The following is a 16038-nucleotide window of genomic DNA, read 5'->3' on the forward strand; positions in this document are numbered from 1 at the left end:
CTAGAGTTTCGATAGGTATGAAACATAACAGGTTTTGCTCTTCACATGGAGATTTCCAAGCATATTGGAAAATATTAGTGTGCCATAATGAGCAGTGTCACTATTTATATCCCCCTTACACTTCTCAATGCTCACCCAAAAGATCAGGCCACAAATCAAGCCGGTTATAGATTGGTCATTGACCCTACAATGGTGGGATACCACTATTGCACCAAGCTAATTACAGAGAAAGCCTCTTTATCTCCAAAAAAATAAATAAGGCCATACTTGATACTATTTAAATTAATAACTTAAACTTTTTATAGAAAAAAACTTGTTCCTCTTGTTTCCTCACCTAAGTATAAGTGCCTAAAAACCAAATGCCCTCCCAAATACCTATACATGCATTATAGCACTCAATTAATTTACAGTATAAAGATTTCACCCACATTTCCTAATGGACCTCACCATAACACGTTGAAGACTTTCCCGCCACATATTCAACCACTTAGGAAAATTCAATTAGTGAAGTTAATTAAATTGCAAGCTACAACAAAAATGTAATATTTTAATTTGCTGGAGATCAAAGCAGGTGCTGGTAGCCTAAATGGGCATGACATCATCTGTAGTCCATTTAAAATCCATTCCACCTTCCTCCTACATGTGACTGCCTTGTAATTTGGTTTCATTTCACAACCTATGCATTTTTTAAATGTAAAAGGTTTAGAGAGTGGAAAATAAGAAGTGAAGCACCCTTAGTACTGACTACATTACCACACTGTCATTACTACAGTACCCAATTAAAAATGCTCTCTATAAAATGTAATTAGCTCTTAACTGGAAATTTATAGGGCATTTAGTACTTAATGCATATGGTGTTTCTATAGGGATGAACAGCATTAGGGGCAATTAAGGTTTTCATCACCCCTTGTTGTGGGGCTTTTTCTAAACCAGACAACCCCTTTAAGTGAGACTAGTGATAGTGTCTGACCATGGCTTTGAATACTAAGCAATAATAGTTCCAAGGTGCTTATATATCGCTAACATATTCTGTAGCATGGCACAAAGACTGTGTCCACTCAATGGGGCTTACAATCCAAGCAATATGTAGTGAGGAATTAAACTATAGTATCCAGGGGAAACAGAAACAAGGGGAACATACAAACTCCGTTCAGTTGTGTTGCTCTTAGTTGGATTCAAACCCAGGCAAGGCAGTAAGGCAACCATGCTAACCACTAAGCCACTATGGACTAGTGCAAACAGGGAGTAGACCATAGGTAAACAATGCATATGGGTCCTATACCAGAACATGCAATTAACTTTGATTCGGCATCCATGGGTCCATTTAAGTGAAATATTGATAAGCTATCCTCAGGATAGGTCATCTATATCTGATTGCTGGCGGTCCAACACCCAGCACCACCACCATTTAGCTGTTTGCAGACGCTGCGGTGCTCTGGTGAAATCTATGGCCTCCTTACAACATACCAAGCCCAGCAATGTACATTATATAATGGCTGTGCTTGGTATAGCAGCCCAGGCCCATTCTTGAATAGGACTGAGCTGTACATAGTCCATATGACTGATGAACTTGACGTCATTGACCTAGGAGGCGGCCACAGGTCATCAATACTGTACTCCCATAGAACAGATTAGTATTTTAACATGGTCCCTATGTAAATGGCAGTCCCCATCAGTGGACCTCCACAGAGCAAGTTTCCCATGGTATTATATAACATTATTCAGTATTAATATACAACAATTAGTCCATCCCAGTGTAGGATGACTTTTACCTAACCCAAGCTAGACCAAGAACCACAAAAACAATAAAATTTGGGCGGGCCCAATAGAAGTCGCCCCAGAAGTTGTTGTTCAAAGTCAACACAGCCTATGGAGCTGCTCTAAAATAGCCCTTTCACCCATCACATGTCACCCCTAATCACCAATGGCCCTTTGTTACTAAGGTCAGACCTAATCTTCCTCAAACCTAGGGTCACCATAGGTCCCTTAACTATCAAATGGGGGCCATATCACCCAGTGACAATGAAACTAAGAGTGGGAAAATCTCCCACCAAAACAGTACTTAAAAAGATGGGAATAATATAATGAGGATCCCTCCTCAATGTCCTGGATCCTAAATACTCTCCAGACCTAAGAATTGTTTAGCTATGGTCACCTGATGCCATACTTTCTAGTGTCAGCATGAAGGAATTTTATTACTGATAGGTTTCTGGACTATCAAAATGAGATGTTACGTAAATATATTACCTTCAGGGCTTGATGCACTGGTAATTGTTCATTACCCAGTTGCACTTTCTCAGCAGAACAGAGGTGGAGGAATGAGGGCTCTGGGTAGCGCCAGTCTTATTAGTCTAAGGTTGTCAGTATGAAAAGGTGGTCTGTCTGTTTCAAGCCATGATTAATGTTATTCTATATTTGAAGCATGCTCTGGCTTTTAATCTAGATTACCATCACAGCGCTGGTGCACCTGTATAATTACAAGTAAATGGCTATTGTTATTAGATCCATGTCACCCTGCTGGCATTCTCCAGTCATGAGCCGTGTGTCGGAGGATGCCGGGCTGCGATTGTTCTCTGCGGGCAGAGATCTCTGTAGGTGAGTGGCAGTAACATGCAGGAGGCTCCTGATCTCTGGACCTGTAACGACATTCTGTCAGGAGTGCCATCTTCACAGTAGTGCCGTCTCACAACGTGTAAACAGAGATTGCTTAATTACGTAGGTCATGTCAATTAGAGTGACCTTTGCATTTTCCCAGAATTAATCACGTTCTCCCATGCTCAGGAAGTACTCTCAGCTTCATACGCAGCGCCATTAAGTCAGCAGTCCTGGCTAATTCCATAATAAATGATTTAGAAGTCTACAGTCAATGCAAACAGCGGCACAAGTCTTGTCGCTGTCTCCATCATTTCCATGGCAAGGAAGGAGCCTGATGTCTTTCTGATCATAAGGCTAATGACCTGTTTATTACAAGGTGTTAACTAACACAAAGTGAGATCATATCACTTCATGTCATACCGCAGTAGGCCGTTGATTCATCATTGTCTGGTCTGCACAATGGCAAAATGGCTGGTGTCACTGCACGAACTCCACATATCTTTTATTCTCTTGAATATCCTACAGTTTCTTCTTCAAATGAGTGTTTCCTTTATAAGGAAAACATAGTAGTTACGTAGCAACCAGAAGACATTGACTCCTGGTGACCACCAATTCACTACATTACACAGTGGACTAAATCTGCGCAACACCTAATTCTTCTCTAAAGCTGGGCATTGTAATGGGTGCCTTCAGACTTTCACACTAAGAATCTGACTGGCCACAAATAATATCAATTATATATTAGGGATATACAGTATACCACAAAATGAAGCACAGTGATTATTTAAACACTCTTCTTTTTAATGGGAGGGACATACATAGATCAGAGTAGGCCTGCTAGAAAAAGTCAAAACCGAGGCCCCCACTGTTGGGAGATACATTAATCATAGAGGTCCCTATAGCCTAATTCAAACTGAGGCCTGCTGCTTTTGGGACAAATGTAGACCACAGAGGGTCCTATAGTAAAATTCTAACTGAGGTCCCCACTGTTGGGAGATACATAGATCAGAGAGGGTCCTATAGCAAAATTCCAACTGAGTCCCTCTGCTGTTGGGACATACATGGACCAGAGAGGCTCCTGAGCACCATGCTGTTGTTGACTCATACCATCACTTGCCACTATCTTAGGGCAGGACAGCCTAGGTTCTGGTTGTCCTCCCATACCCTCCTCCCTTTAACTTGTGGATAACCTTTTGCCCATCGGGCTTTGTTGCGATTACAACTTCTTCACCTTAAAAGGGTTGTTCACCCTTGGTGTGCTTTTTTCAGTCCCCCAGCATGCCAGACCTGCGGTCGTGAGCATATTTACCTGCTGATGGCTTCCTCGCAGGTCTCAGTTCTCCCCATGTCAATATTCTGTTTGATGTGGGTCACGTGACCTCTGCAGCCAATGACCCAGTAATGTGACACATGGATGACACATAACCGCTGTCATTGGCTGCAGTGATCATGTGACCCACATCAAATAGGATTTTGACACGGAGAGACCCTGGCAACCGAGGGGGAGCAATGGAGCTGAAACCCAGTGGCAGGGATCAGTTAAGTAATGCTCACCACCGCAGGTCTGGTCACGCTGGGTGGGGGACTGAAAAAAAGCAAGCCATGGGTGAACAACCCCTTTAATCACCCCATTAAAGTTGAACCTATGAAAGCTCTACGAAGATCTCTCCAGTTACATGCATCAGTAAAAACCGGTGAGGACAAATTAATCTAGAATCCCAAATTTTGCTTTTCAGGCCTATGTGAACAAGTCCTTAAACGATCCAGACAGCGTAAGCTTCCCACAGTAAATTTTGGCCGCAAATCTGTAACAGACTTTAATGTTACATAACTGTCAGGATCCTGCGAACATTCTGCGGGGGATTCCTAAACAGCCATGCCGCTTTATCTGAAAACAACAGGCTGGCACTAGAGCAAATAATTATAACACTGACACAGCAACATGCTTCCTCTCAGTAAATATAACCATCTGTCCGCCGTGCCGCTCTGCGCTTCAGTTTCAAACTACAGTATTTTTATTTTATTTCACATGCAATTCAAAGCAAGAGAAGAAAAAGGGACTATAGGTATTTTAAATATTTGCATGAGTTAATGTGTATGAGAATCTATTAAAGGTTTTTTTCAGGAATTCAATACTGACGACCTAGGATAGGTCGTAAATATCTGATCGTGGGGTTTTAGCTCCCAGCACCCCTGCCAATCAGCTGAAGGGTAAGCTAAGCTTTGTGACCCTCGTCTTTGGCCAGTGACATCACATCCATCAATCACGTGACCTTTTGTACAACTCAGTTTCATTCAAGTGATGGGACTGAGCTGCAATACACCGCACAACCACAATACAATGTAGGGCACTGTGCTTGGCATACTGTTGGTTGTACGCTGCAGCCCTTTTAAAAAGCTGATCCAGTAAATCGCCATTAGACACCTTTATTATCAATAATAATCATATTAAACCTTTGCCCCCATCATAATGTAAATGTACAAGAACACAGTCAACACAAGGAAGTAATCAAAAGACTGCAGAGTGGGTATGCTCTCATTTTATTAGGCCCTGTTCACACATTGGAATTATGGTGAAGAATGTATAAAAGAAAGTAAATGCCAACATTTCAGATCCTCGCTGCCTCCACTTGGGACTGACGCCCAGTTATCTTAGAACCAACCCAGATTTTAATGCAATAAGCCTGTTTGTGGTCTGGTTTGTGAAACAGTTAATGATGATAAATAGATAATCATCACAGTGCTGAAGATAGGTATACATAGATATTAGACAGATAGATAGATAGATAGATAGATAGATAGATAGATAGATAGATAGATAGATAGATAGATAGATAGATAGATAGATAGATAATAGGTAGATAGATAAACATGTATGAGCTTTGTGGATAAATACAATAGATAGATAGATAGATAGATAGATAGATAGATAAAAATGCAAAAAGGCAGCACTCTCCAAAGATGAAAAAAAGAAACAGAAGTTTATTCACCCATGTGGACACGATGTTTCGGCTCAACCATAGAACCTTTTTCAAGTATCTATGGTTGAGACAAAACGTCATGTCCACATGGATGAATAAACTCGTTACTTTTTTTTATCTTTGGAGAGTTTTGCATTTTTGCTTTGCATTTTTTACTTTTTGGGAAATAGTCTGGTCCCCTTGGCCTTGCACCTCAATTGTTTCCTTGTTTTTTTTATTCTGGTGTTGCCATTTTCTACTTTTTCTTTTTTTTAGATAGATAGATAGATAGGAGATAGATAGATAGATAGATAGATAGATAGATAGATAGATAATAGATAGATAGATAGATAGATAGATAATAGATAGATAGATATGAGATAGATAGATAGATAGATAGATAGATAGATAGATAATAGATAGATAGATAGATAGATAATAGATAGATAGATAGATAGATAGATAGATAGATAGATAGATAGATATGAGATAGATAGATAGATAGATAGATAGATAGATAGATAATAGATAGATAGATAATAGATAGATAGATAGATAGATACATAGATAGATAGATAGATAATAGATAGATAGATAGATAGATAGATAGATATGAGATAGATAGATAGATAGATAGATAGATAGATAGATAGATAGATAGATAGATAATAGATAGATAGATAGATAGATATGAGATAGATAGATAGATAGATATGAGATAGATAGATAGATAATAGATAGATAGATAGATAGATAGATAGATAGATAGATAGATATGAGAGATAGATATGAGATAGATAGAAAGATAGATAGGAGATAGATAGATAGATAGATAGATATAATAGATGGATAGATAGATAGATAATAGATAGATAGATAGATAATAGATAGATAGATAGATAGATAGATAGATAGATAATAGATAGATAGATAGATAGATAGATATGAGATAGATATGAGATAGATAGAAAGATAGATAGGAGATAGATAGATAGATAGATATGAGATAGATAGATAGATAGATAGATAGATAGATAGATAGATAATAGATAGATAGATATGAGATAGATAGATAGATAGATAATAGATAGATAGATAGATAGATAGATAGATAGATAGATAGATAGATAATAGATAGATAGATAGATAGATAGATATGAGATAGATATGAGATAGATAGAAAGATAGATAGGAGATAGATAGATAGATAGATAGATAGATAGATAGATAGATAATAGATAGATAGATAGATAGATATGAGATAGATAGAAAGATAGATAGGAGATAGATAGATAGATAGATAGATAGATAGATAGATAGATAGATAGATAATAGATAGATAGATATGAGATAGATAGATAGATAGATAGATAGGAGATAGATAGATATGAGATAGAAGATATTAGATAGATAAGCAAAATTTTTAATACATGTATATTTGAAAATTGTATAATTTCCTATTAAATAAACAAATAAATTAAAATACTAAAACCCAGAATACCCTTTTAAGCAATGTTTTCCATTAGAACAGATGGAACAAGCATCTTATTGAATTCTGCTCTCAGTAGTGTTCCTGAAATCAGATGCTGCCGAGCATTTTGACATTGTATCCGCAGTATTTGAATTACGTGTCTGATAGAATCTCTGTATCATGCAAAGAATCTGGAAAAGAGAAGAAAGGAAGGTATTTGATTGACAGATCTGTAAGCGAGGTCATGATCCTGCCTTCTCTCAAAGCATTCTGGGATTCTGGTAAGATCCCCTTGTGATCACAGTGGCTAAACCAGAATAATGTCATCCACTTTCTTTTGGTGCATTCTGGGAAATAATTATAAAGAATCCTTTTTTTCCTTTTAGCATGTTTTTAAAGGAACACTAAACCTAAGGCCTATCTTCATTAGCTGGGCAGTTTATAAAAATGTGTTCATCCCATTTATCTCTATCTGAAAATTATTTTCTTCATATCTAGTCTTACATACATATTACTGTACATAACAAAAGTTGTAATGAAAATTATACATAAAAATCAGCTCCACTATTTTCCATAGGCTATGTCTGGTATTCCAGCTCTGGTCCATTAACTTAGAGCTGAGGTGCAATACCAGACACAGCCTATGGACAAAAGTGTCACTGTTTTTGAAAAAAATTGCAAAAAGACCCTTTTCCTAATCTCATACAATTCTTTTCAGTGTGGCTACAGATTACATAGATTTTTTTGGAGAATCTATGAAATATTAGGTTATTAATTAGTTTCAGATTTTTTCTACCGTACTGTCATATTGAATTATCTTTTCTTAACATCCATTTATATAATTTATTGTAATGTGTAATAGGAACCTTGCCACCTCCCTTGGTGGTTGTAATAAACTGGACCCAGATCACCATAGCGTTCAGTAGAATTATGTGAAGTTAGGGTCCTCTGTCCAGAAATCTCACATTAAAACATGGCCATGTTATGGTCATCTTAAAATCATACTCACCTGATCCCTGCGCATCTGATCTAGTATCCGTCCTGTTTACTTCTGGCCGGGGTATGGATGGGGTTACGTGTACCTCTGCAGCCAATGACTGGCCTCCGCATTGTCCCTAAGCAGATCCTGTCTGTACCTTGGCTGAAAATAAACAGGCCAGGGACTGGAAGATGTCAAATGAAGAAGGTGAATATGATTTTTTCATTAGGTACCAAAAGGGGGATAGTTAAAAATGGTGATAATCCTGGAAAACCCTTTAAGGCAAAACGGAGTCTGTCTCTGTATTGGAACATGCCACCATTTCTTCAGTTCAACAATAGGTAGACAGATGGCTTGCTCCTCACCACCTTCCTCATCCCTTGAAGGAAAATAATTAGTCTTAAGCTGATCATTATGGTCCAGCACTCCTGAAAAGTAGGGGCCTAGTATATGCAGCATGGTGGTCCAGTGGTTAGCACAGTTACCTAGTTACCTTGAAGCACTGGGGTCTTGGCTTTGAATCCAACCCAAGATATGATCTTCATGGACTTTGTGTGAGTTCTCCTGGTGCTCATGTTTTCTCCCACAGTTCAATACATACCGATAGGTTGATTGCCTTCCTATGAAAGTGGCCCTAATGTGTGTTTGACACTTGGAAATTAGATTGTGAGTCCCACTGGGGACAGGGACTGATACATACAGAAGAATATGTTGACAGTATATAAGCAACAGATAATAAACATCATCAACTAAGAGGAAGCCTGTGCCCACCACTCCAGCTAGGGCAAAAGAAGCAGCTGCACTCAACACCGAGTACTGTTGCCATTATTCAGGGCCCCAGAGCAGCCCCCTTTTAGTATGTAGGCCCTTGATTACATATTGACGCTTTCACATTTTCATTTCCAATATACAAAACGAAAATTAAAATGAAGCATTGAAGCATCTGCTGCTAGATTTCGACATGGAAACGGTTAAAGTAAGAAACGTCAAGACAGATCCCAGGGTGGCACTAGGCGAGAAACCAGGCCCCACAAGCAGACAGTATGATGACCTCATAAGCGTGTCACTCCTTCACGTGGCACTCAAAAGCAGAGAACAGTTACATTGATAGATTTACAAAGGAACCTGGGAAGAATGCCAGATTACGACAAAATCTCCTTTTTTTTACTTTGTATAGCGTTGGCAGCGGAAACATTAGGTAACTGATCCATTAGTTCTAGTCTATTGGTCCCTCTCTTATATCTCAAGTGAGGTGATTCTAATTAAATGAATCTGCGTGTCAATCTATCGGTGATCAATCAAACAAGCCCGGTTGTCCCCCTCTTCTTCCCACCTCCTCTGCAGCCAGGAGCCGGCGGCTGACAGCAGCTGATAATGGAGGAAAGAGTGCAGTGTCAAGCTAAGTTAATTAGCCAACATAATAGGTGGATTATAGAGGAACTGAGCAAAACTGCAAGACTGTGTACATAGCCACAACGTGACAGACAGGGTAGCAATTAACAGATAATTATTATATTTGGGTGCAAAATGAATAAACACATCTCCCAGGGCCTTCTTAGAAAATCCATATAGAAGTGGAGGGCAGCGCGCAGACCCTTACCCCACTCCTCCTCCTCCTCATTGTCTTCTGTACCCACAGATTACAGCACTGTCATCACCACAGTTGATTTTACCACAGAAGATTTTTTTTCTTCCTATCTTTATTAAGTATTTAGAGGAACAATTGTCGGTGTTATAATTTACGTGCAGACTTTGGCATTTTTATCTCAATTATTTCCCGGTATAGTCTGTTGCATTGTTGAGCATTTTTTATGATGATTGTAATGCCAAAACATCTTCGCTGGGTTAACTATATAAAATAAATCTGCCAAAATTCGCAGCTTGTGTCAGCGAATGAAATAGAGAGCAGGAAGCTATGTATTTTCCGTCAACCAGGGTCTTCTTTCAACTGCATTTACAACTGAGCTGGTTTCGGCAGTGGCTTTTTTTTTTTTCTTAGGATACAAATAACATTTTTTGTAGTAGTGACAGCATAGAGGTTTTCATATCAGGTTTCCTCTGCTCCTACAAATAACAGAACATTGGTATATGTAAGATGTAGTCTAAATAGCTGTCACAGTCTAGAAGCCAATGCCGAGATGAGGGGTAGACAGAGTAGGCTGTTGCCTAGGGCACCATGGCAACAGGGATGTCATTGCTTTTACATTTCTGTCCATGGTGTCTGAGTGACTGATAATACTGTATGACACGAACATTAGTACATCTGTGAATGATATATACTCAGAATCAGTGCTGACAACTAGTTAAATCTCCAACCAATATCTAAACTGTAGGGACTGAAGGGGGGAGGGGGAACATTTTGAACTCCTGTCTTTGGTAACAAGAACGTTTGTTACACCCCACAATATGGATATACAAATTCTTGGAAATGTTAATCCAGCATAAAGGATAATTTCAGAAAAGCAGGCTTTCATGATTTACAGAGTTGTGACTTCAACCCTTGACTGTGAATGTGGATTCTCGTAGCATTACTACAACCTTGTACAACATCATATCACTGACAGTTGGTCAAAACTCTTAAAAGCTCTAAAAAAACATGGAGGACCTTTAAATGGAGCCTGTCACATCCTCCAAGCACAAGTGGTACTGCTCCGGATCACTAATTAGCATGCTGATACCTCCCCCATTCACCCGGCGTGCTGCAGCAAACCACTGCTGGAGAGGACCTTCTGAGCACGAGTTCAGAAGTCCTGTCAATGCAGTTCATGGCAGCTCAGCTGGAGAATGGGGGTAGTATCAATATATTAATTAGCGATCCAGAGCCAGTATCAGCAGTACTATTCATAAAGTACTATACTGCACTTAATAGCGCCTGGGAAAGATGATAGACTCACTTTAAGAGGAAACTGACTACGCTTTTGTAGGTTTTGATCTATTTTCAAATATGTACTTTAAAGTTACTTATAACCTACTGAACATAAGATTTAAAACCTCTGTTTTAGAAGGCCCTCCAAAGGCCACCAGTCAGTGCTTCTGATGGATTTACAAATTTCTTTATCTGCAGAGATGTTTAATTGAGCTCTGCTACATATGGAATTCCATGGAGAGATTTGAAGAATTTTCTAATCATGGCATAAGTGGAATCAGATTTTGGATCCATGACATTTTGTTGGGTGTTTGCTAGTTCTGGAAAATCAAGTGCCAATGTGACATTGCAAATTTGGTCTATACCTAAACCATGTCTAGTACACAAGGTCTTACTCACCCATCTTGGTGACTCTTTACAGGTTGTTGTGTCCACTACCATCAATGTTGATGGACATGTGCTGGCTGTATCAGATAATATGTTTGTCCATAACAACTCAAAACATGGAAGAAGGGCGCGTAGGCTGGATCCCTCGGATGGCACTCCTTCGTATCTTGAACATGGTAAGACACCATATGTACTGTTTTACAATGTCCGTATGTTCTACCGTAAATTCTGAGATCCGGGAATAAGATAAGCTTAGCGCAGTCTAAGTAAATAAAAAGTTTGCTAACATTGATAAAGACATTTACAGACAGACAAATCACAAACATAGTAAAAACAATCAGTCTAACCTGTGTTTACTGAGCACATAGCCAACGCTCTCGTTGACCGTCCTGGCAGAGAATAGGGACAAAACTGACACCCAGTCATGGTGGAGTCTCAGACATCCTTCCTTATGGATGTTCTATTGGCGCTTAAAGCGTTGTGTTACGTGCACTCAAGTTTATAGTTTTTAGCCCCGCCTCCTCAGGATGTCCAGTGTGCAGAATGCATGTCCGTCATGTAAACACTCAGGAATGTGGCCTATACATGGACAAAAAACTATGTGTATATGTTACATAGTTACATGGTTAATACGGTTGAAAAAAGACATAAGTCCATCAAGTTCAACCAAGGGATAGGTGGGGATGCGAATCCCAGAAGGAAGAGAGACTCAGATTTCTACACTTTCTAATAGGCATTAATGTGGTTTACTTTTAAGAATTCATGTAAACCCTTTTTAAAACTGTCCACTGTTCCTGCTGTGACCACGTCCTGAGGAAGTCTATTCCACAGATTCACAGTTCTTACAGTAAAGAAGCTTTTTCGTCTCCAGTCGGAGGCAATGCCCCCTTGTCTTTTGAGGGCATTTTACATGGAACAGTTTTTCTCCGTATTTTTTTGTATGGCCCATTTATATATTTGTATAGGTTAATCATGTCCCCTCTTAGACGTCTCTTCTCAAGACTAAATAAATTAAATTCTTTTAATCTTTTTTCATAACTAAGACCCTTCATGCCCCTTATCAGTTTAGTCGCTCTCCTCTGTACTTTTTCCAGCTGCAGTGCATCCTTTCTATGGACTGGTGCCCAGAACTAAACTGCATATTCCAGATTAGGCCGCAACAACGCTTTGTAAATTGGTAGTATTACATCCCTGCCCCACGAGTCCATGCCTCGTTTAATGCATGACAATATCCTGGTGGCCTTAGAAACAACTGATTGACATTGTATGCTGTAATTTAATCTACCATCTACAAGGACACCCAAATCCTTCTCTATAAGTGACTCCCCCAGTGCTACATCACCTAGGACATATGAAGCACAGGGATTATTACTACCAAGATGCATAACTTTACATTTATCCACATCGAACCACATTTGCCAAGTTGATGCCCAATCACTCAGAGTGTTTAAGTCAGCTTGTAGTTTGTGGACATCTTCCATAGACCGTACAGTTCTACACAGTTTAGTGTCATCCGCAAAAATAGAAATCGTGTTATTAATCCCGTCCTCGATATCATTAATAAATAAATTAAATAATAGAGGACCCAGCACTGAACCTTGGGCTACACCACTTATAATCCGGGATTAGGCCTCATGCACACGACCGTTCCGTTTTTTTGCGGTCCGCAAACCGCAGATCCGCAAAAAAACGGAAGCTGCCCGTTTGCCTTCCGCAATTTGCAGAATGGAACGGGCAGCCCATTGTAGAAATGCCTATTCTTGTCTGCAAAACGGACAAGAATAGGACATGCTATATTTTTTTGCGGGGCCACGGAACAGAGCAAAGGATGCAGACAGCACACAGAGTGCTGTCCGCATCTTTTGCGACCCCATTGAAGTGAATGGGTCCGCACCCGAGCCGCAAAAACTGTGGCTCGAATGCGGACCCGAACTACGGTCGTGTGCATAAGGCCTTATTCTGAATAGGAATCATTGACCACAACTCTCTAGACACGGTCCTTCAGTCAGTTTTCAATCCAATACCATTTCTATAGTGTCTAGACCTATACACCTTATTTTACTCATTAAACATCTATAAGAGACAGTATCAAAAGCCTTTGCATAATCCAGAAACACTACATCCACAGCCGTCCCTCTGTCCAGGCTTCTACTCACCTCCTCATAAAAACAAATCAGGTTAGTCTGACAACTTCTGTCCTTGGTAAACCCATGTTGGTTATCACTTATAATATTATTTACAGTAACATACTTCTGTATATAGTCCCTTAAGAGTGGGACTATTTTTCCCACAACAGAAGTTAAACTAACTGGTCTATAACTACCTAGCTAGCTCACTACATTAGAAGGTATAAAATTATTAAAGGTAATAATTAATGGAAAAGAACCAATAAAAATAACTAAAAAATACCTTTCTAACACACTATGTCATTATTTGGCTCATCAGCTGTTGTCTAGACAGCACTGTCATGGCCTGTAAGTTGATAGATGGTCCACAGAATTTCTGCTGACTTCGTTAAGCCAAGCCAAAGGTTTCATTGTACATAATCTACATCAGTCCATGCGCCAGTACTTTGGTAGGAGGAGAGGGGTCCAGTATCAGGGGTCCTCTTCCTTTTCTACTACTAGTCTGTCCACTTTAATCCATATCAGGATCGTGGACATACTACTTTGCTGTCTAGGGGACATGGCTGATACCGTTGCCAGTGTACCCAAGTCAGCTAAATAGCCCAAGCTCCCTTGTTTCCCCTGATGAGCTTTACACTCATCTTTGTAGCGAAACATGTGTGTAGGGACTAGGCAGGGGAGGGCTTTATAGGGCGCAATAATTCCAGGGTTAGGTTCCTGATTGTGCCTGGTCACGGGGATCCGTGATCAGGTCACCTAGGCCAGTGTAGGTCCCCTAGGGCATCACTAGGGCTAGATAGCCTAGCATCCCTAAGGCCTCTTTCACACGGGCGTTGCGGGAAAAGATGCGGGTGCGTTGCGGGAACACCCGCGATTTTTCCGCGCGAGTGCAAAACATTGTAATGCGTTTTGCACTCGCGTGAGAAAAATCGCGCGTGTTTGGTACCCAAACCCGAACTTCTTCACAGAAGTTCGGGCTTGGGATCGGTGTTCTGTAAATAGTATTATTTTCCCTTATAACATGGTTATAATGGAAAATAATAGCATTCTGAATACAGAATGCATAGTAAAACAGCGCTGGAGGGGTTAAAAAAAAATAAAAAATCATTTAACTCACCTTAAGGCTACTTTCACACTAGCGTTCGGAGCGGATCCGCTCCGATAATGCAGACGTTCGCATCCGCATTAAAACGTAGAAAATTTTCTAAGTATGAAAGTAGCCTGAGCGGATCCGTTCAGACTTTACATTGTAAGTCAATGGGGAACAGATCCGCTTGAAGATTGAGCCATATGGTGTCATCTTCAAGCGGATCCGTCCCCATTGACTTACATTGTAAGTCTGGACGGATCCGCTCGCCTCCGCACGGCCAGGCGGACACCCGAACGCTGCAAGCAGCGTTCAGGTGTCCGCTCACTGAGCGGAGCGGAGGCTGAGCGCTGGCAGGCGGATGCATTCTCAGTGGATCCGCCTCCACTGAGAATGCATTGGGGCCAGACGGATGCGTTCGGGGCCGCTCGTGAGCCCCTTCAAACGGAGCGCACGAGCGGACACCCGAACGCTAGTGTGAAAGTAGCCTAATCCACTTGCTCGCGTAGCCGGCATCTCCGTCTGGAAAGGTTAAAGGACCTTAATATGTATAGCTTGGAAGAAAGAAGAGACAGAGGGGATATGATAGAAACTTTTAAATACATAAAGGGAATCAACTCGGTAAAGGAGGAAAGAATATTTAAAAGAAGAAAAACTACCACAAGAGGACACAGTTTTAAATTAGAGGGGCAAAGGTTTAAAAGTAATATAAGGAAGTATTACTTTACTGAGAGAGTAGTGGATGCATGGAATAGCCTTCCTGCAGAGGTGGTAGCTGCAAATACAGTGAAGGAGTTTAAGCATGCATGGAATAGGCATAAGGCCATCCTTCATATAAGATAGGGCCAAGGGCTATTCATAGTATTCAGTATATTGGGAAGACTAGATGGGCCAAATGGTTCTTATCTGCCGACACATTCTATGTTTCTATGTTTCTATGTCTCTTTTTTACTGTATAGGACCTGTGGTGAGCATTAACTATAGTTCAAGGACCTGGGAGGACGTCACTCTGGTCATCACATGGTACGTCACATGATCTTTTACCATGGTGAATCACCATGGTTAAAGATCATGTGACGTACCATGTGATGACCGGAGCGACGTCATCCCAGGTCCTTGAACTATAGTTAATGCTCACCACAGGTCCTATACAGTAAAAAAGAGACAGAAGGAGATGCCGGCTCCGCGAGCAAGTGGATTAAGGTGAGTTAAATGATTTTTTTTTAACCCCTCCAGCGCTGTTTTACTATGCATTCTGTATTCAGAATGCTATTATTTTCCCTTATAACCATGTTATAAGGGAAAATAATAATGATCGGGTCTCCATCCCGATCGTCTCCTAGCAACCGTGCGTGAAAATCGCACCGCATCCGCACTTGCTTGCGGATGCTTGCGATTTTCACGCAACCCCATTCATTTCTATGGGGCCTGCGTTACGTGAAAAACGCACAAAGAGGAGCATGCTGCGATTTTCACACAACGCAAAAGTGATGCGTGAAAATCACCGCTCGTGTGCACAGCCCCATAGAAATGAATGGGTCGGTATTCAGTGCGGGTGCAATGCGTT

The 16038-nt window shown here is 40.4% G+C and overlaps 1 protein-coding gene across 4 annotated transcripts in view; it reads left to right on the plus strand.

Annotated features, from left to right (window-relative positions):
* Positions 1-16038, plus strand: part of EBF1 (EBF transcription factor 1) — a 357532-nt gene that overhangs the window by 253604 nt on the left and 87890 nt on the right. For all 4 annotated transcript variants that reach the window (XM_040439863.1, XM_040439880.1, XM_040439870.1 and 1 more), the window contains exon 8: positions 11293-11434. In XM_040439863.1, the coding sequence (XP_040295797.1) occupies positions 11293-11434 (142 nt within the window). The remainder of the gene's footprint in view (positions 1-11292; positions 11435-16038) is intronic.

This window comes from Bufo bufo, chromosome 1 (assembly GCF_905171765.1).
Source record: "Bufo bufo chromosome 1, aBufBuf1.1, whole genome shotgun sequence".
NCBI classification, from domain to species: Eukaryota; Metazoa; Chordata; class Amphibia; order Anura; family Bufonidae; genus Bufo; species Bufo bufo.